This window comes from Glandiceps talaboti, chromosome 18 (genome assembly GCF_964340395.1).
Source record: "Glandiceps talaboti chromosome 18, keGlaTala1.1, whole genome shotgun sequence".
Taxonomy (NCBI): Eukaryota; Metazoa; Hemichordata; class Enteropneusta; family Spengelidae; genus Glandiceps; species Glandiceps talaboti.
This window is the reverse complement of record NC_135566.1, coordinates 18,412,501-18,433,672: the sequence shown is the minus strand read 5'-3', so window position 1 is coordinate 18,433,672 and position 21,172 is coordinate 18,412,501. Positions and strand designations below refer to the sequence as shown.

General features: G+C 37.0%; 1 protein-coding gene across 1 annotated transcript; it reads left to right on the top strand.

Moving 5' to 3' along the window:
- The first annotated feature begins 1,842 nt into the window (after positions 1 to 1,842).
- LOC144449489 (dehydrogenase/reductase SDR family member 11-like) lies at positions 1,843 to 20,434 on the top strand. The gene is made up of 7 exons (XM_078140030.1): positions 1,843 to 1,974; positions 15,990 to 16,199; positions 16,869 to 16,963; positions 17,300 to 17,432; positions 17,996 to 18,082; positions 18,816 to 18,881; positions 20,393 to 20,434. Exons 1-7 carry the CDS (start codon positions 1,843 to 1,845, stop codon positions 20,432 to 20,434), a joined length of 765 nt encoding a protein of 254 aa, XP_077996156.1.
- The last annotated feature ends 738 nt before the right edge of the window (positions 20,435 to 21,172 follow it).

Genomic DNA, 21,172 nt, shown 5'->3' with positions numbered 1-21,172 from the left:
TCTTTCCATTTTTTGTTAAGCAAATGTGTATGTTTTTTTTTACATTTGAAAGGTTAACGAAAGAAGATGTCCGCCCTTCTCTTTTTTCCTCATAGTTAGGAATATATAGTCACCATATGTAAACTGAATGCCTTCTGTAAGGGCAAAGTTTTGAGATTATCATTCCTACAGACAATTGTTGACATACAACAGAACATATGTAATAAGTTATTTTTTCTCATTGATTGCTATTTGCTCATTGCTGTTATTGATCTCCTGGCCAACCACAACCTGTACTGTGACATTTATTGAGAATGTAAAAAAAAATAAGCGCATCATTGTACCACTTTAGACAACATTTCCTGACGAGACAATTTTTTCCTTTTTAGTGGCCTACAAAAATATGCCAATAACTTAACTAAAAGCTACATTAGTAATATTTTCAGGACAGGTGCATTTTGGTATCGCAAATGTGTGTACTAAGTTATAATGAATTTGAAGCGTGCATTCTTGAGATATAGCCTAATTACCGAAAATCATTAATTATGTAAATTTCTCATTAATATTCACGGAATTTTTACCAAAACCTAATCAAGTCTTGCCATTACCCTACGGAATACGTCTTCAAAATCTGGTTTGAATTGAGCAAGCCGTTATGGAGAAAACGACGACACAGACAGACAGACAGACACACAGACACACAGACACACAGACTTCCACCCATAAACATATCTCTTCCTTACGGAAGAAAAAAGGTTGTTACATTTAGTCTGTAGACCAGGAAAAAAACAATCTATGTAATATTACACGCCCCTATGCAACCTAGCATCCTAGTTCCTACGCATACTACACATTTTCTAGCAGTTCCAGGGATGCCAGTGCTTTACCTACTTTATAAATATAAGAGTCACTTGGTGTCTGTGTTTAAAGACAGATCGTTTCTCGTTATTTGTTTTAGTATTAGCGTAACCTTGAATTGTCCGCCATTGCATATCTGTATGTGCACTTCATACAGAGATATGTTTAATATCTGACTACATGTTCACTAAGAATGAAAGACCATCAAGATTGCAATTGGTTCAGACTGTAAAATGAATCATTTGGACAAAATCGTCTGAGGTAGTATCTGAGCTCTGTGGGCGACCTCTGTGACAGAGGCCTTTGACCTCTGTCTGAGTCTTTCTGTGGCCTCTGAGCTCTGTCTGAGAAGTCAACTCTACCCATACATCAAGTACTAATTGGTCTAGTTTACTCTCTTATTTGAGAAATAATTACACAGATGGTGAATGCATAGGTAATACAGATGGGAGTGGTGGAGGGGGAGGGGTACAGGAGCAGTTATCCCCTCCACGAATGGATGTTACAGTTGTTCAGGTGTCATTTCCCAGTACCGAAATGACAAATACGTATACATTGATCGCCAAAGTGCCCCCACCACACCCTCCATTTCAAGTGGCGTTTTCCACTCCTTCCCCTCCCATGGCCAGTTTAAAATTACTGGCCCCTTAAGGATATTGTATACGTTGTTTGGCGATGGATAACTAATTCGACAACATTACACCCCTGAATGACAGAACAAACAAACTCTGACTCTGAAGTTTGTGTGTGTGTGTGTGTGTGTGTGTGTGTGTGTGTGTGTGTGTGTGTGTGCGTGTGTGTGTGTGTAAATGTTAGATGGACTTTGGACAAGCTTTAAAAATTAAACTTTAACAGGGTGAATTAATTTGACAGCTTTCGAAACTGTTCTGACTATAATATTATATATTATATATGACTATATATTACATTCAGAGTGCTGCGGTGACAAGACTAGGAACGCATATCAATCAACATCTGTCTGCACAACATTTTACTTCGGATATCATGGACCGTTGGATGGGTCGTGTTGCGTTAGTGACTGGTGCGTCTGCTGGTATTGGAGCTGCAATTGCACGTGTCCTTGCTGAACATGGACTGAAAGTGTATGGATGTGATATAAACGTGGAAGCTATCAGGGTAGGTACATGAGGTTGGGCGATCGGTAGAGTCGAGAAAAGGGGAGTAGATCACTTAGAAAGGTGGCCACGCGTAGACAGGTGCTCGAATTTGTATCCTGATCTGTCATGTAAAGCGTTGATTAAGTCACAAGGCGTGATGGAACAGATGTGAACTATTCATTTTTAGCACAACTGTACGTGAACTGATAAGGTTCAGTGATAGGCACACAACAAGTGAGCTAGACCATCATGCAAAGCGATTTGTATGCTCGCAGATACCTTCAGAGGACACTATCTTAAATCTCATAGCTTCCCTATACTACTGCATGCAATGCTGTGAAGTGTAGCTGAGGGCGGAAGTTCACCATCCTCGTTTACAGCAAGTTATTTCTGGAAATCGAAATTCTGCTATTTTTAGTACTTTTTGAATTTTTTCCTATGGCATTTCTATTGTATACCACAGTAATATTAGAAAGTGTCATTTTTAGTTAAATTTAGGTGTTTTTTCAATTCTCTTAATTCATAAACTTATGATGTTGTCGGAAAAGCAACTACATGTGACAATCAGCTGAAATGAAAACAAACTACGTTTGAACATTTGTATTTGTGCATTTATTGTCATTTTAGACAAATTTTCCTGATAATTTATAAATTTTGGGATTTTCGTCACATTTTAAAGTTGTCTGTCACTATGTTTTTCAAAATCCATGAACGAAGAATTGTAGTATGTTTGAATACGAATCGAATGATATACTGGGTGCTTAGGCATGACGGAGATAGGATTTGAACGGGTAGAGTTGACTTCTCAGACAGAGCTCAGAGGCCTCAAAGGGCGCAGAGCCTACAGAGCTCAGAGGCCTCAGAGGGCACAGAGCCTACAGAGCTTAGACCCTACATTAGACCCTGAGAGGTTACTTTAAAGATTTTGGCCAAATCAATCATTTCGTAAAGTTTAAAGCTATCCTGATGACCTTTTCATCATGTACGAGTTAAAACGTCCATGTATGAAGATGTACACGACAACGGCCCGTTCGAAATTTTCCTGATAAACTTGACTTTATCACGGTTACTACAAAAGATTTTGTAGTAATCGTAACTTTATCGATCAGAGCTGAGACTGCGACCTCAGCCTACCTCCAGAGTGGAAGAATATTTGCTCAGTGCTATGTAGTGCGCTATATTTATGCTTATTACATTTACTTGTGACCACGTCTACGTAATTCCCTACTAAAAACGTATTTACAAATAAATTTTACACTTATTAGCACATGCATATTTAAGTTTGTTAAACAAGACAGACGACAACAGAGTTTGACTTGCAGTGATACATTCAAAATAGAGTGTTCGCTCTTGCCATCAGTAGCATCATTTTTTGCAATTGATATGAAATATTTTGGTTTGTAATTTGTTTACACAACCTAAGAGTTCGGTCATGCTTATGGATGTGTCAATCAGGATGTGTGTGTGTGTATGTGTGTGAGTTTCATTTGCCTGTGGGCATCGCTATCATTACTGTGGAACTGAGCATCAACCATCAACACCACTTTCCCAGATTGGTTCATAATAGAGGTGTAGTTGAGCGTTCGCAAACGTGTTAGGCATCATCATCATCATAAAGATTTATATAGCACCAAATTCCAAAAAATCAAATTGTTCAAAGGCGCTAGATGGTGTTCAATTTACACAGAATGCTCGCATAAACATGTGATGTTTCAGTCGTTTTTTGAAGATTTCTAGGCTTGTGGACTGGCATATATCCTGTGGTAGGTCATGCCAAAGCTTTGGAGCACATATTCTAAAGGCGCGACCGCCATAGGTTTTGTTGTTAAATGTACACTGGACTAACAGGCTTTTTTAGCTGATCGAAGGGAGCGTTGTGGTTTATATTCCTCGATCAATTCTGAGATATATCCTGGGGCTTTATTGTTTTGAGCTTTGTAAGTCAGGAGAAGGATCTTAAATTCAATCCTGAAGTGGACAGACAACCAATGTAGGTCACGGAGAGTTGGTGTGATATGAGTGAATTTCTTTGACCGAGTGACTATTCTGGCAGAAGTGTTCTGAGTACGTTGAAGCAGAGCAATAGAATTATCAGGGAGACCATAAAGGAGTGCATTTCCATAATCCAGCTTGGCTCACAAGATTATAGCATGAATAAGTGTTTGACAGGCTTTGTTTGTAATGTATTTTCTAATTGATCCAATTCGACGGAGATGGTTATAAATGGAATTGGATGTATTCTTGATATGGTGTGTCAGCATATGTGTGTTGTCGAAAGTAACTCCGATATTCCGTGCCGTCTTCACAACAGGTACAGATGCTGATCGAATTTTAAGATGGTCTACTGGATTAGACAATGTGTTGAATTTGGAGCGAATTAGGACTTGTTTTCTGTCATCCATAGTTTTATGTCACTGATGCAGGTTTCTGTAGAGTAAATGGCTGTAGAAGCATCTGGATATGAAAAGGCGAGGTATACATTGTTATCATCAGCGTATTGGTGAAACTGTGGGTTATGCTTGCGAATGAGTTTGCCCAGTGGAGAGATGTATATTGTAAACAGAAGAGGGCCCAACACTGATCCTTGTGGTACCCCACAGGCAAGGTGTGATGGTTTACTGTGGGTATTTCCAATTTTAACTGACTGGTAACGTTGTTGGAGATAGACCTCAAACCACTTTAAAGCCATACCAGTGATGCCAAGATTAGAAAGTCTGTTCAGTAATATGTTGTGGTCGATGGTATCAAAAGCAGCTGAAAGATCCAATAAGATAATGAGGACATATTTACCAGAATCGATTGATAAACAAATGTCATCATGAATTTTGAGCAGGGCAGTCTGTGTACTGTGGTACTTTCTATATGCAGACTGGAGTGGTTCGAGAAGATTGTTGGTCATAAGATGGTTGTTTACTTGAGTCGCCACTATCTTCTCAAGGACTTTAGAGAGAAATGGCAAATTAGAAACCGGTCGATAGTTCATTAATAGTTTGCAGTCTAAGGATGGTTTCTTGAGTATCAGGGTGACAATTGCAGCCTTGAGCACATCTGGTATTATGCCATTTTCGACAGAGCTGTTTACAAACATCGTTATGAATGGAAGCAGTGGGTCAATGCAATCTTTCAATAATGAAGTTGGAAGAGGGTCGATACAACACGACTTTGAAGGCATATCAATGATGACTTTACGAATATGTTGAGTAGTTGATGGCATAAATTCTGACAAAGTTGTTGTGGTATGGACTTCATAATCTGTGAGCTGAGTAGGTATAGTACTGGAGTCAAGTCTATGACGTATACCTTCTATCTTGGTAATGAAGTATCGATTGAATCTTTCAGCAAGTTCTGGAATCGAGTTATGGCTTGGCAGTGGAGTTGACTTGTGAAACAGTGTTGAAACAGTTTTGAAGTGTGACCTTTGATCATTGGCATTTTCCTCGATTATGTTGACATAGTAGTGGCATTTGGCTTGACGAATCAATTTGTTGTGAATGTGACATTTCTCCTTGAAAATCTGCTTATGAATCTCTAATTCTGTTGACCTCCACTTTCGCTCAGCTGATCTCCGAAGCTTTTTGACTTGATCTACTTCAGGAGTATACCACTTTGTATTTGGACGTACAGAAATAATGCGTTTCCTTATGGGTGCATACTTATCGAGAATACCATTTAACGCTGAGTTGTAAGTACTTAGGGCAGAGTGTAAATTTGTGACAGGTACATGCAAACTTGGAGTAGCAATAATATCATTGGAGAAATCACTTATTTCGATGGAGGAGATACAGCGATAGACAATTTCACATCTCTCAAGAGGTGGTTTTTTAATGTTTAATCTGGCATGGACAGGACTGTGGTTTGAGAGAGACTGACAATCTACTGATGTTGAGCTAATGACATCTGAGTTTGAGATGATTAAATCCAGGATATGGCCATGCGCATGTGTAGGTTCCTTAACCCATTGTTTAAGGTCACATGAGTCAATGACCTCGACGAACTTCTTGGTAGTTGGATTCGAGAGATTATCAAAATGTATGTCAAAGTCCCCAACGATACAGTGTTTACCAGCATATGAAGCATATTTCTCGAGGATTGATTTAAATTAATGTAGGAATTGCTGTACTGTTTAAATTAATCTTGACGCTGGGTGGGGGTCGATATACTATAACAAGCTTTAAAGCTACACCTTGATGTTTTAAAGTGGCTTCAGTTGCTTCAAATGACATAATAGATTTCAGTGATTTCCATGAACACTGTTTCATATTAGACTTGTACATGAGGGCAACCCCACCACCAGATGTGCATCTAGGTGAATGTAGAAATGAATATCCACTTGGAGTGCATTCTTTGATTATGTGATCATTTCCATCATCTTTCATCCAAGTCTCAGTAAGAGCAATAATGCCACTGTTTTTCTCTGATATAAAGTCACCAACTTCAGTTGCTTTATTACAAATGGATCTCATATTCCAGGTAGTGAGCAGCAGTTTGCAATGTCTAGTGATTGGCTTACAGTTATCATCAGATGGAATTTCGTGTTGAATGGGCATTGGTGAAATGTGAATATGTTTAGTGAGCACCCTTTGATTAACACCGGCTCTATTGCCTCTGTGAGTAAGTTTCATCACCTGTAGGTTACAAATTTACTTGATGATGTTAAATGTCTTTTCTGGCAGCCTTCTACAATGAAGAGCTGGTAGTCTGCTACACAGGTGCAGGAATTTACTTGAGTACATTATTACCATATGAATGGGATATCAGCAAAAAGGAAAATCCAGCAGAGAACCCAATGTGGTAAAAAACTTTAGTTGAGATAGGCCTAAATACAGGAAAAAGTTCGAAGTTCACGGTGACGATGTTATCCTTGGGGTTTCATAGACCAATGGTGAAAACTTTAACTCCTTCCTCAGCCAATTAGCTACAAAAACAGTCAAATCTGGAGAGCACTGTGTGGAGGCTGCCAGTGGGGGCGCACTACCAATTGTGTAATAATCAGGCATGTAGACTTTGGGATGAAAAAATGTTTTTTATTTTAAAAAAGATAGTTTTTGAAATGTTAGCGTTTTGAAGCTTGGATGGTACTGCCAAGAGAAGAAAAGTTCTTTCTGGTTAGTCATTTTCATTGCAAAAATTAAAAAACTGACCTATCTTACAATTGAATCCTGCATAGATGGATGCAATAGCAGCAAATACCTGTACTCTCATATAACTAGGAGAATCCTGCAGATCTTAGACATGCAGTTAATGTTTACATTCTCTTCACATGGGGCTTGGGCTCAATGAGTGATCTAATCGTTGAAACAAACAAACAATCAAACAAATAAACAACCAACCAACCAACCAAACAAACAAACAACATATGAAGGTAAAACTTATGGGATGAAATAATGTAAATAAAGGTATTTATCCATAGAAATTGACAGTCATATTGCCATCGCACTACATATAACTTTATAAGAACAGGGGAGTAGTCCTGGTCCCCACCTGTAAGTTTATAGGTCTACAGGTAGGAACCAGTACTACTCCTCTGCTCTTATATATATAGTGTGATGGCAATATGACTGTCAATTTCTTTGGATAGATACCTTTATTTACATTGTTACTTCATCCTATAATTTTCAACGTCATATGATATGTTGTTTGTTTGTTTGTTTGTTTGAATGATTAGATCACTAGTTGTGTCCAAGCCCACTGTGGTCTGGTATGCTGTAAAGCTGTCAATGCTGCTTGCAGGTTTATTATTCTTTGTATAACTCAAGTCATCTTCCACAAATTCTGCACATTGAAACCAAAGCCTTTATTTTGACAGTCAATGCAACCCAGTCATACTTCAGTGCCATTTACGAAATGCTTTTTGTATTTTTGCTTACAAGAGTGACAAGTTTTTCTCTACGTTAAGTTTTCCTGCGTTCAAATAAATGCATGCTGTTCATTTGAAACACTGACTCATACTTTGTTTTAAAACTCATCTATTTATTTTTTCTAAATTGTTGGATGTGCCATCATGTGGTGAATGCTGTTTATGTTTAATAGTTGTGTGTTGAGTTGGTGAACATGCTTTCAACTGGACCAAAATAAGCTCATACATTTCTCAGCATTAAAAGAGGATTGTGTTACTTGATTAGCCATACTGCTCTTTGTTAGCCTATATCTGATGGGATGGGTCATGTTCAGACATAACACCATTTCAGTAGTTTTTGGAATCTTTTCATAGCTTACTTTGTACAAAAGTTTTCCATTGTATTCCCTTGCATTTTACAATCAGTCTTGTCTAAATACATATGTTTGTTGTTGATTCAAAATTTGCATCAAAACAGTGCTATAGAGAAAACAGTAAGACTGTAATCTTGCACAGATACTTTCCAATTGGTGCTGTGATGAGATGAAATTCCATTCATTATGCCAATCAAAATTCTATGTAATTTGACTCCTGTAGATATCTATAATAAATGTTCATGCAAAACATTGATAAAGACATTTTCAGAAGAGCATACAATCTACAGTATTTCTTTCACTGGTAAAAATATTTAAGGGCATCTAAGCTCTTGGTGTAGCATGTCTATGAATGACCAGCTTGTTTCAATGCCTCCTTTTTTGCTTTTTCTGTTTGTCTCTTATCTTAAGATTTCACATAAATTCAACAGTGCCCTAACTCATTGCCCTATTGGCAATCTTAGGCACACTCGTTCTAAATTGTCCTTGACCTGAAAGGTTAGTTTCTGTGTGACAGGGCTATCTTCTGTGTTTTCTATATTAATGTCTACATGGCAGGGCCATCGTTGAATTCTGTAATCTTTTATTTGTTACCCTGCAAAGTAATCCAGTAATGAAATCATTACATGATATCAAGCTTATGTCTGCATCATATACAGCATAGTTATAGAGCGACTGTGTGAAGGAGAGAAGTACTGAATATAACTAAGTAAGTAATGATGCAAGGAGTGTTATCTACAGTAGTAAAGTATGGTTGAAATTCCTGCTTAAATCTAAATTTCAAACCTAGAGAATGCCTGAATAACGTAGTTTTGCCGAAAATAATATTAAACAGTACACAACAACAACAACAACCCCCCCCCCCCCCGGTTAGGTCGCCCTCTATAGTTGAGTGTGTACGCAGTAATGTTGGCGAGTCACGGACTATTTTCATGGATACAACCTCGCATCCTAGTTCCTACGCATGCTACACATTTTCTAGCAGTTACGGGGATACCAGTGCTTTACCTACTTTATAAATATAAGAGTCACTTGGTGTCTGTGTTTAAAGACAGATCGTTTCTCGTTTATTTGTTTCAGTATTTAGCGTAACCTTGAATTGTCCGCCATTTTCGGCATTGCATATCTGTATGTGCACTTCATACAGAGATATGTTTAAATTCTGACTACATTTCACTAAGAATGAAAGACCATCAAGATTGCGATCGGTTCAGACTGTAAAATGAATCATTTGGACGAAATCGTCTGAGGTAGTATCTGAGCTCTGTGGGCGACCTCTGTGACAGAGGCCTCTGACCTCTGTCTGAGAAGTCAACTCTACCGGGACAGCAGGTTCGTAAATCGTCAACTGGTATGTTCTATACAAAGCATTTATCCCCCAAAATCGGTGAATTACGTGATGTAACAAACTATGGCTTTTAAAGAGAAAATAAATTCGTAACCGTGAATAAATGTTTGTGTAGTCTTATTAATTGTAAATATGAGACAGTAAGCAGCAGGGTCGTAAATCATTACGTGTATTTTCTATGGACAATCGGTGCCGCGGTGGTGCACATGGACGGTGTAACGCGTATTATCGTAGCTAGGCACAACAGTAGCCAAATTACGTGTACACCATATTAGTCAGGTGGCTTAGCAACTTTTTTGTTACACGCCGGATAAAAGCACCAAATTTGGCATGAATGTTCCTTAGGACCTACTTATTGAATTTAGATTGGGAGCCCTCGTGAATATTTGCATAAATTTGCATAAATCAATAAAATTCAAAATGGCCGCCATCACTCACAAACAATCCCACTTTGCAGAACTTTGTGATGAAATAAAAGCACCAAATTGGGTATGAGTGGTCTCGAGGACTTACTTATTGAATGTAGGAGTGCAGCCCTCCTGAATATTTGCATACGTTTGAATAAAATTAATGAAATTCAAAATGGCCACCATTATTCACAATCAATCTCATTTGCTGAGATATAGCATGTACTTTGCAGAACTGTGTGTTGAAATAAAAGCACCAAATTGGGTACGAGTGATCGTGTGGACCTACTTACTGCATTTAGAATGGGGGCCCTTGTGAATATTTGCAGAAATTTGCATAAATCAATGAAATTCAACATGGCAGCCATCATTCTTAAAAATTCCATTGTTCTGCGATATACAATGTAGCATACTTTGCAGACCTTTTTGTTGAAATAAAAGCACCAAATTGGGTACGAGTGATCCTGAGGACCTACATATTGCATTTAAAATGGGAGCCCTTGTGAATATTTGCAGACATTTGCATAAATCAATAAAATTCAACATGGCAGCCATCATGCTTAAAAATCCCATATTTCTGAGATATAGCATACTTTGCCTTTTAATGAAATAAAAGCACCAAGTTGGGTATGGGTGATCCTGGGGACCTACTTATAGTATTTAGAGTGAGAGCTCTTGTAAATATTTGCAGACATTTGCATAAATCAAGAAATTCAACATGGTGGCTGTCATTCTTTAAAATCCCATTTTTCTGAGATATAGCATACTTTGCAGAACTTTTTATTGAAATAGATTGGGTATGAGTGGTCCTTAGGACCTACTTCTTGATTTTGGCTCAGGAGAGCTCTAAATGATTACATACATTCAGTAAAATCAAAAATGTTTGCTGTCACCCTTGAAAACTGTCATTTCTGGTCATGAAATATTTTGCATAACTTAATGAAATAAAGTGTCATTTTGTTTATACAAATATGTTACCTATCATTCACAATTATATACGTTGCACTAATGTTACCAAATTTCATTATTTTCATCATTTCATGTACTATTTAATCAATACCTGGTCAGTTTAGCAACTACCTGTATTGTTTATGGTAGTGTAACATAGCAGGTGTGCTATTGGCAAAACTTCTCTGTCTCATCGATCAAAGATACTTTCATAAACCCTTATTCTTCTATTGGTATGTTTTGTAACATAACCCCTCCCTCATTAACTAACTTTCCTGATATACACTAGAGTTGAGGTACAAGGGTGACAAAACACACACCTAGCCTATGTAACATCTTTAAGAAATGTACATTTTTGTTGTAGGAATGATAGTTCAGCAAAATAAATGTTAGTACATGTATATAGTATATTTGTATCAGATTTATATGTTGAAAACAGCCTTTTATTTCACTATTCAATCACATGTAATATATGATTTTTACATTATCTAGGGAGAACGGTTGTGAGATCATAGTGTTTGTTGATGAACTAAACAGAAAAGGCTGAAAATTGTGGCAGCCATTAATTTACATATTTTAAAAATTTGGCATATTAAAAAAGTAGTAATGTGATAAACAATATTATTATTTCATACATATAAGCTATATATTAGCAGGATTAAGTGCACACTAATAGTATGGTTGGAAAAATCATTCTCATCACCCCCCCCAAAAAAAAAATAAAATAGAAATGCATTTAAAAGGGCTCACTGATTTGATGTTATCTTAGAAAAGCTAGTGATAGTAAGAAGAAAATTTGATTCAATTGCACGTAGATAAGCTGCCAGCTTCTTGCCAGAATGTCTACAAAATTCTTCCCTCAAGGCTAAACTTTATAAAAGGCCATGTTCTCTATCCATTGCAACAAATGTACCTTAACTCCTTGGTTAGTCTCATTATTGGCTAGACTATTGCTTTTGAATTTGATGAAAAGAAATGGTCAGAAAAATGATAGAGCAATTATAATAAAATGGACATCAGTATATAAATGAAACTTTTATAGATTTATGATAGCACCCCTACTTTTCTGTAAAGATCTATTTATTAAAAACCTGGACCATAAAGCTTAATTGCATCTCTTGACCTTTTTTCATGGAACTTTTAAAGCCTTCTCAACTTTTTAACTAACAGTCAGATTAATGAATTTAATAGCAAATTCGCTGTCATAGTACCATCTACAGGATATAAAAAAAATTCCTTCATGAAAGTTGTTCCAATGTTCCACGAGTAACTATGATGACATCCTCCATTGCAGTGACTAAGTGTAATATGAAGAAATTTCACACCTCTGTAGACAAGGCTGAAGGTGTTCCAGATGCGCAAATGTACAAATAACATTATCTGCCAACCATATTGCCTTCAAGAACCCTACTTCATCATCCAACTATTATTGAATGTGTGCAATTTCTGTCAAAGAATTGACTTTGCACCAAAGGACAGATACCTGGACTGAACTTAAGTAATAACCCCCCATCCAGCCAGATCCTATATAAGGGGGGGGGGGGTTATAACAATATTCATAAAGGGTTTGCTATAAAACGAGGCAACACAGACGACATTTCTATTTGCTTGGCAATGCACATATTTGACTACTGCACATATATACATGTACTCTTCAGGGTGTTAGTAATAATGATGATTTGTATCATATATGGGACGATATATTGATTCGAAAACAAGTTATTGCAGATCTAAATGTGAATTATGGTAATCATATTTGTTCAAAGTATGATTCTGATTGTTGCGGGAATAAGATTTATATATTGACAAAAAAATTGTCTTCAAGAAGTGCTGCAAGTATGCTTTTTAGCAGACATACAAGTTTTCAAGAATGATAATGGCCATGTTTGAATCGTATTGATTTATCAAACCTTTACGTTCAAATTCAAGATCATTTTTCAACTACAATCAATGAATAGGTACTGGGGAACACTTGTGCCAAAATTTGGGTTATTATGTCTCCAATAAGTATACTTTTTTCCAGAAATATGAGATTTTTAAAGTGTTGTCGCGGCCATTTTGAATTTTATTGATTTATGCAAATTTATGCAAATATTGAAGAGGGCTCCCAATCTAAAATCAATCAGTAGGTCCTGAGGAATATTCATGCCACCTGACTATATATGCTTGTAATGCTGTCACTCGGTAAATTGTATCATGTACTAATATTATATTCTGGCCTTTGAGTGAGAAATGAGACAAATAAAATTAATAATTTTAAGTAAATGTATGTATTTGCATGTACTACTAGTATATTGATTGCGATTGTGGGATGGCTGGGTTGTAAATCCTCGTATTTTCTACAAAAAAAAGTGACGTGCACGGTGCATACGACATCACCGGACGCCATCAACACACAGGCCGCGTGTTTTGTACAGTAGTGTAAACACCTCGGTAATTACGCTCTATGCAAATTATGTGTACTAAACCCTGGCTTTTGAGCAAAAAGAAAGAGACAAATAAATTCATGACTGAGTAAATTTTATTTCTTTTTAATGATTACTTTGGGACAGCAGGGATGACGCGTAATTAGCTGTCAGATATTTTCTTCAAAAGTGACATATACAACGTAATGCATGTGTAGAACCAACAACAACGTAAGTGTCGGCGCCGCGCCTTCGATCTCCTCGCATACAAAATTGGATAATCTGACGTGCCGTGAGGCATGTACGTTGTCTGTCTGTCTGTCTGTCTGTCTGTCTGTCTGTCTGTCTGTCTATCTATCTATCTATCTGTCTGTCTGTCTGTCTGTCTGTCTGTCTGTCTGTCTGTCTGTCTGTCTGTCTGTCTGCCTGCCTGCCTGCCTGCCTGCCTGCCTGCCTGCCTGCCTGCGTGCGTGCGTGCGTGCGTGCGTGCGTGCGTGTGTGTGTGTGTGTGTCAGCGATTTATAGTCAAAAAACGCCAGACCGATTGCCTTGGAATTTGGTGGGGACATCACTTTTGGTGTCTAGTTGGGAAATTGTTCAAAGAACAATGATCGTACCACTGGTGTGTGATTTTGGTAAAATAATGTCATTTTTGATTAAAAAACTTAAACTTCAAAACTAGTGAGCTGATTGGTCTGAAATTTGGTGGAAATGTTTTTAGGGTTGTTTAGATTAAGATTTGTTCATGACGTGATGATCTCGTCAGAAATACGCAAATTAGGTCTACGCATGTATCTTTTTGGTCAAAAATCTTTAATTCCTAAACTACTGAGCAGATTGGGCTAAAATTTAATGGGGATGCATTTGGCTATGTGCAGATGAAGAAAGTGTAATGGTGGTATCAGTAATATGCAAATAAGGTGTAAAAATATGAATTTTGGTCAAAAACTTGTATCTAAAAAAGTACTTGGTCGATGCATAGGACTGAATTTTGATGACACAATTGACCCTAGCAACCATGACCACACCCATAACAACAACCACATGCCAGCATATTTTGCTAAAATAGCATCTGGTAGACAAATATCCCTAGCAACAGCTAATAATTGTGTATATCGCAAATATCACAACACGAATTAATAGACAAGTGAATAAACATTCAAAAAATGTATGCAAATGTGCGTAGCAACAAGACCACGCCCATAGAAACAGCCAAATAATGGTGCATATCGTAAAGATCACAACTGGGGATTCATAGACACGTGAACAAACATTCAAAAAAATGTAAGCAAATATGCTTAGTAACAAGACCACGTCCATTGCATTAGACCAATGATCACACATATTGCAAAGAAAACAAAGGATTAATAGACAAATTAATAGATGTTCAAAATTTGTATGCAAATATGCCTAGCAACAAGACCATGCCAATAGCAACAGCTATATGATGACGTACATTGCAAAGATAACAACAAGGCTGGATAGGCAATTGTATAATCATTCAGCAAATGAACACCTATACCTAGCATGGATGAGCATGTGGATAAACAATTAATTTTATAAACTTGTACAGTTGTGCGACAACGCCATTGGTGCTGTTTTTTCTAACTTCCCCGCAGTTGTGACAAAGATTTGCATGGCCACGTGTTTGTTGAGTGGGGTCCGTTATGGCGCATTCAGTCATCACAGGTGGGGAAGGGCCTGAGGGAGGGAGATTAGGAGGGGTCAGATTTCACAAACCAGTTCTCGGGGCCGGGGGGGGGGGGGCGATTTTAGAAAGTGGAAGTAGGAGAGGGCCACATTTCACTTTGACTCATTGTATTATCATCTAACTTTGCATTATTTTGTGATTTCAGCATCCCATCGCTGCCACCTCTGCCCGCCACCTTTGTTCCATAATCTCAGACCATACTAGTCAATCGCTGCTAACCACCATGCAGTGAATCAAGTGTTAGTTGTGGTGCTAGTAGAGGAGATATGAGTGGACCTCACAAGTGTGAAGGGGAAAGCTGCGTGGTGTAATGTATTGGAGATAATGTGGTGGAGTGGGGATTTTCACCTTGATCCAGACAATGTCGGTAGTCCGCCCATCTAGTTTTTGGGTTTCTGGCCTAAAGCTCTGCCAATTATATCCAAACATGGGATGCGGTGCCTTCACAAAAAATCACTGGTGGTAGTAGTGGGATAACTTATCAATGTGGTGGCAGCGGTGGGACAGAGTCGTGATGGGACAGAGTCGTAGTGGAAGTAAAGTGGTAGAAAGGAAGAGTCGAGGAGGCAGTAGTGGGATAAAGTGGTGGCAATGGTGGGACAGAATAATTTAATACATTCTGGAACTCATTTTACTCATTTTCACACCTGGCCCATATTTTGTTTTGTTTTTTATATTGAACGAGGGTCATGTTTTAAAGAAAGGAAATTGAGAGAGGGCTATTTTCTCGAAAACGGAATCAGGGGAGGGTCACATTTTACGAAACAGACCGGGCTTTATTTCCCTCGTACCAATGTAATTACTGAAGTTAAAGCTCCCTACATAACAAAACCCGAGTCTAAAGTATTGAACTTGAAACTTTGACAAAATCTTATTGGCGAATTATGAATTAGTTAACCACTCATCAACTGGTAGAACATCTGTAATCATTGCAAAAACTGCACTCACGGAACAACCAATCCTTGTCTTCATGCAGCCATTGTGTTGACGGTTTTATCATTTCAGAAATTATCTGACGAGTTGAAATCAACCACCGCAAAGGGAACCTTACATCCAATCAAATGTGACCTCCGACAAGAACACGAAATATTGGCAATGTTTGATGAAATCAAGAAAAGTGATGGTGGTGTCGACGTGTGCATCAATAATGCCGGTCTGTCCCATATTTCGTCTTTACTGGATGGAAAGACTGAAGACTGGCGAGAAATGTTAGATGTAAGTTTTTAATATGCAGTACGTGCTATCACGTGGCCGTATGGATGTAAAATTTTTTTTTTTTTTTAATTTCCTGATCTTATTTTCTTCATCATTAATTACATAACGATCAGACTGTGATTACTAGGTTGAATGTATTTACCCACTTTCAAGTTGTTCACAAATCACTTCATGTACGTATCATCAATAACAAACTGTTTGCATATTTACAAATATAGATTTGCAATTAATTAATTGAGCGACAAAGACAGACGTCGCTTTACAAAAAAAAGGCTTTACAGTTAATAATTACATGTAAGTGACAAAGGCGGGCTAAGAAAACGTAGTGAAATTTTATGAAGAATCCAATTTGAAAATAGATAATTTCTCGTCAATCAAGGCCACTTTAAATTTGTCAAATGGAAATACATATTGGGTGTCAGACACGCTTATAAGGTCAAAGTTGAAAAAAAAACTTCCGAAGCATAGCCTTGAAAACTTTTAAGGCGCACTTGTCATTAACACATACATGAAAAACTCACGGCAACGGACCTCGGGACGAACTATGACTTCTTGCAAACACTTATTTAACATTTTACAAGATAGTAAATTTTCTTTCTTATTTACTAGTAAGATAACTTCTCAGTTCATGAGTTTTCCAAATAATTAGTCTAACATGTCTCTCAATAGGTCAATATACTGGCCCTGTGTATTTGTACCAGGGAAGCAGTTAAACAAATGCGGGAGAAGAATACAGAGGAAGGTCATATCATACACGTTAGCAGGTATAACCATCAAAAACTTTTAAAAGATACTTGGCATCCGTTGAGTTTCAGTCTGATGATTAAATGTCACTTTATGGATGGGTGATTTCTGATCTAAATGGTACAAATTGACAAACCATCACATAAAGTAAAACTGTTGAACATTTTCACGAAATAATCCATACTATTTGAGTGTTGACATAACGGTGTGCACATTTTATCTATCAATCATTTTATATGATGTAGCATCAGCGAATTACTGGGACACTTTTGCAGCAAATAGAACAATACATTCAAAAGTGAAATGTTTTGTTGTGAAAATAAATCAATAATCTATTTCTCATGTATCACCCACAGCATGTCTGGACATCGAATAGAGATGGGAGCTTTCGATATAAATTTCTACGCGGGAACGAAACACATGATAAAGGGTATCACCGAGGGACTCCGACAAGAATTATGGGGTTCGAACCCAAGGATAAGAGTAACAGTTAGTTCAAATCCATCATATGTCTGTCTGTCTGTCTGTCTGTCTGTCTGTCTGTCTGTCTGTCTGTCTGTCTGTCTGTCTGTGTCTGTCTGTCTGTTCGTCCGTCTGGCTGTCCATCCGCCCACCTGTCTTTTTCTTTCTTTCTTTCTTTCTTTCTTTCTTTCTTTCTTTCTTTCTTTCTTTCTTTCTTTCTTTCTTTCTTTCTTTCTTTCTTTCTTTCTTTCGCTTTGTTTGTTTGTTTGTCTGTTTGTTCGTTCGTTCGTTCGTTGATAGTTTTATTTACATATTTACTTATAGCCAATACCAAAAGGTAAAGACAAGTAAGTATGTTCATATCATCATTGAATGATGAATACTCAAAATATCCACTTTGACTTTGTATCATATTCAAAATTTACCAGTGAACGATTACTAAAATGATAACCGGTAAAATATTAGTCGTATCACCTATATAAATATTGTTTGATTCCATCAGTTAACTCTCTATCCTCTAAAACAATGGATTACATTTTTTGTTATCGATCTAGCTTTCATTCGCATATTAATCGTTTCTCTTCATGCAGTCGATAACACCTGCAGATGTGGAGACAAGGTTTGTTTACAGTATGTACGGCGAAGATATAGGTAGACAACTTTATGCCGAGAAAAAGGTTAGTGTACAGCGCACCTTTCATGAAAGTCAAAAGTCTGAAAACATATATGAGTTTGGTACTATTGATGGGCAGTGTGACTTTACATGTATATGATATCGAATATACGTTTATACTAATAACATCTATCACGAAGGTCAGCTAATGCATATAGTAACAAACCGATAACGTCTTTTTTGAGTGCCATCATTGATTTGAAAGAGATAGATTAATAGGTTGTCATTGCCGTTTATAGAACCTCACAAGTGTATGTACGTACGTATGTATGTATGTATGTATGTATGTATGTATGCATGCATGCATGCATGTATGTATGTATGTATGTATGTATGTATGTATGTATGTATGTCTGTCTGTCTGTCTGTCTGTCTGTGTATGTATGTATGTATGTATGTATGTATGTATGTATGTATGTATGTATGTATGTATGTATGTATGTATGTATGTATGTATGTATGTGTATGTGTATGTGCATGTATTAGTGTTGTTGGTGTATATTTTGCATAAGACCCATTTTAACAAATTTGTCAATATTGTACTAATCATCTGAGATGATGTTATGTACTTCTAGTGAGACGGATGTTCATATTTTCCAGTACATGTCAGTATATCACTTGTGAATGTTCATTTTAGAAAGTGGACGTACAACTACATGAACAACGTTCACTCTGTGCTTTGAATGAAATCTTTTCACTTGACTTGTATTGTATTACTTTATTAATTTTTATTCCAGTGTCTAGAACCAACGGACATTTCTGACCTGGTTCTTTATGTGCTAAAGGCCCCTCTACATGTACAGGTGAGACATTATATAACAATCGCAGAAGAGCAAGCACGCCTGTTGATCGCACCACGCATTTCCCCCAAATATGAAAAGAAAAGGCGGATGATCTGATGGCGTTTTATTGTATCTCAGCTAAGAGTACTTATAATCTTAATTTTATAAAGCGCATTACCTTAAAATAATATAATCACAATGCGTTGTACAACTGACAACACGAAAGAGAACAAAAATACACTATTTGAAAAACTTAAAATGTCCGGATATTAGGAAAAAAATAGTAAAAAGGTACACATGCATAAAGGTAAAAAATATAAAAATGTCTCATGATAAAACGACCTGAAAAGGTAAGTTTTTGAAATTGCTTTTAAACCATTCGTATGAAGAAGAAGTGATGGCAAGGCAATCCGTAGACAGGGGGCAAAGATTGAAAGAGCTCGATTACCACAATACATAGTACTGCCAATAGGCTGGCGTAAGGTTAGTGGTACCATTCGACTGAGAACGAAGGGGGACTAAATTTATATGACTAAACATTCCGACAATAATTATTTGAATATACTGGTTCAAATGAATAAGATCTTTAAAACCAATGTCAAAAGACATCTTCACAACGTTTTTGTAAAAAAGACATAACCAACTTATGTAGTGTTTTACAGTATACTATCTTTTTATATGTTTGCACTTCTATTCGCATAATTGTTTTAACTGTACGTATATTGTATAATTTTGTTACTTTGCTTTTTGGACCCCAGTTGAATAAGTCGTCCGACTTTGCTGTGGTATCTGAGCACGTGATTTTATTTTATATTGTGTTATTTACATTTAACTGCACTGAAACAAGCAAACACACAAGCAAGCAAACAAACTAATAAACAAACTAAATGGTCAATTTGAAAGCAGCGAGACGCCCATACACAGACGGATTAAAACAACTGTAATGGACACACACACACACACACACACACACACACACACACACACACACACACACACGCGCGCGGGCTCGCAAACACAGACAGACAGACACACACACACATACACACATACACACATATACATACATACATACATACATACATACATACATACATACGTACGTACGTACGTACATATACGTACATACGTACATACCTACGTACATACATAATATGTACGTACGTACGTACGTACATACATACATACAGACAGACAAACAGACATACATACATACATACATACATACATACATACATACATACATACATACACACATACATACATACATACATACATACATACATACATACATACATACATACATACATACATCATATACATACATACATACATACATACATACATACAGACAGACAGACAGACAGACAGACAGACAGACAGACAGACAGACAGACAGACAGACAGACAGACAGACAGACAATGAAATACCACACATCTAGGCTATAGTATCCATCGTTGCTAAAAAAATTGTTATCAAGAAGAAATTTCATAGACGCTATTACATTATCGTTTTATCTTCCACTTTTCAGGTTCATGATATTCTGGTGAGACCAATTGAACAGAAAAGTTAGGAAAGTTTATTTTGAATGCCCAAACATCCGATAAAGAAAAGAATATATGAAGTCTTCTAGATAGATGTATTCAGTGTGATACCGACGCCGACTAATGTGTGATGCTTAAAACGCCGACTGCGATCGAGTTTAACTTCATTGATGGCTTTCATAAATAAAATGACAATTGTTTGGTCCATGGAACCGGACTTTGATTAGCTCCCTGGGAACTGTTTCCATGGCCCTCACGAGAATTCTGTGAGTTACTTTCAAAGAATGTATTTTGTTTTCATTTCTGGTGGAATAAATTTCAATTCAATAAGACAAATGGGAAATAAACCTTCATATAATACTCTCTCAAATTGTCTCTATCTTATTTAGAGTAAGTTGGAACTGGTATTCAACAATTTTTTCTACTTACAGGGATATCTAACCATTAAAAACCCTTCAATTGAAATTCAACGAATGTCCTATATCAGCCTGTACTTTAATAATCAGAATGAAGATATCTAACTACTCCTGTTGTATATATAATATTTGCCATATACACCATGATTTGGTAGGTGTGGTCTTGTTGCTAGGTAGACATGTATTCCCTTCTGAATGATATATATCCACTTGCCTAACCAACACTGTTGTTACCTTTGCACTATAAAGAGTAATTTGGATCATTTCATACAAAACCCACACCATTGATGGGATCATTTTGATTTGAATACTCTTGAATCTACATACCAAAAGTAATGTTCTCATCAAACA

Excerpts from the sequence above, each read along its gene's own strand:
- LOC144449489 (XM_078140030.1), top strand. The coding sequence starts at position 1,843 with ATGGACCGTTGGATGGGTCGTGTTGCGTTAGTGACTGGTGCGTCTGCT. Across the intron at positions 16,964-17,299 it reads CATATCATACACGTTAGCAG|CATGTCTGGACATCGAATAG; the intron begins GTATAACCATCA and ends TATCACCCACAG. Across the intron at positions 17,433-17,995 it reads ACCCAAGGATAAGAGTAACA|TCGATAACACCTGCAGATGT; the intron begins GTTAGTTCAAAT and ends CTCTTCATGCAG.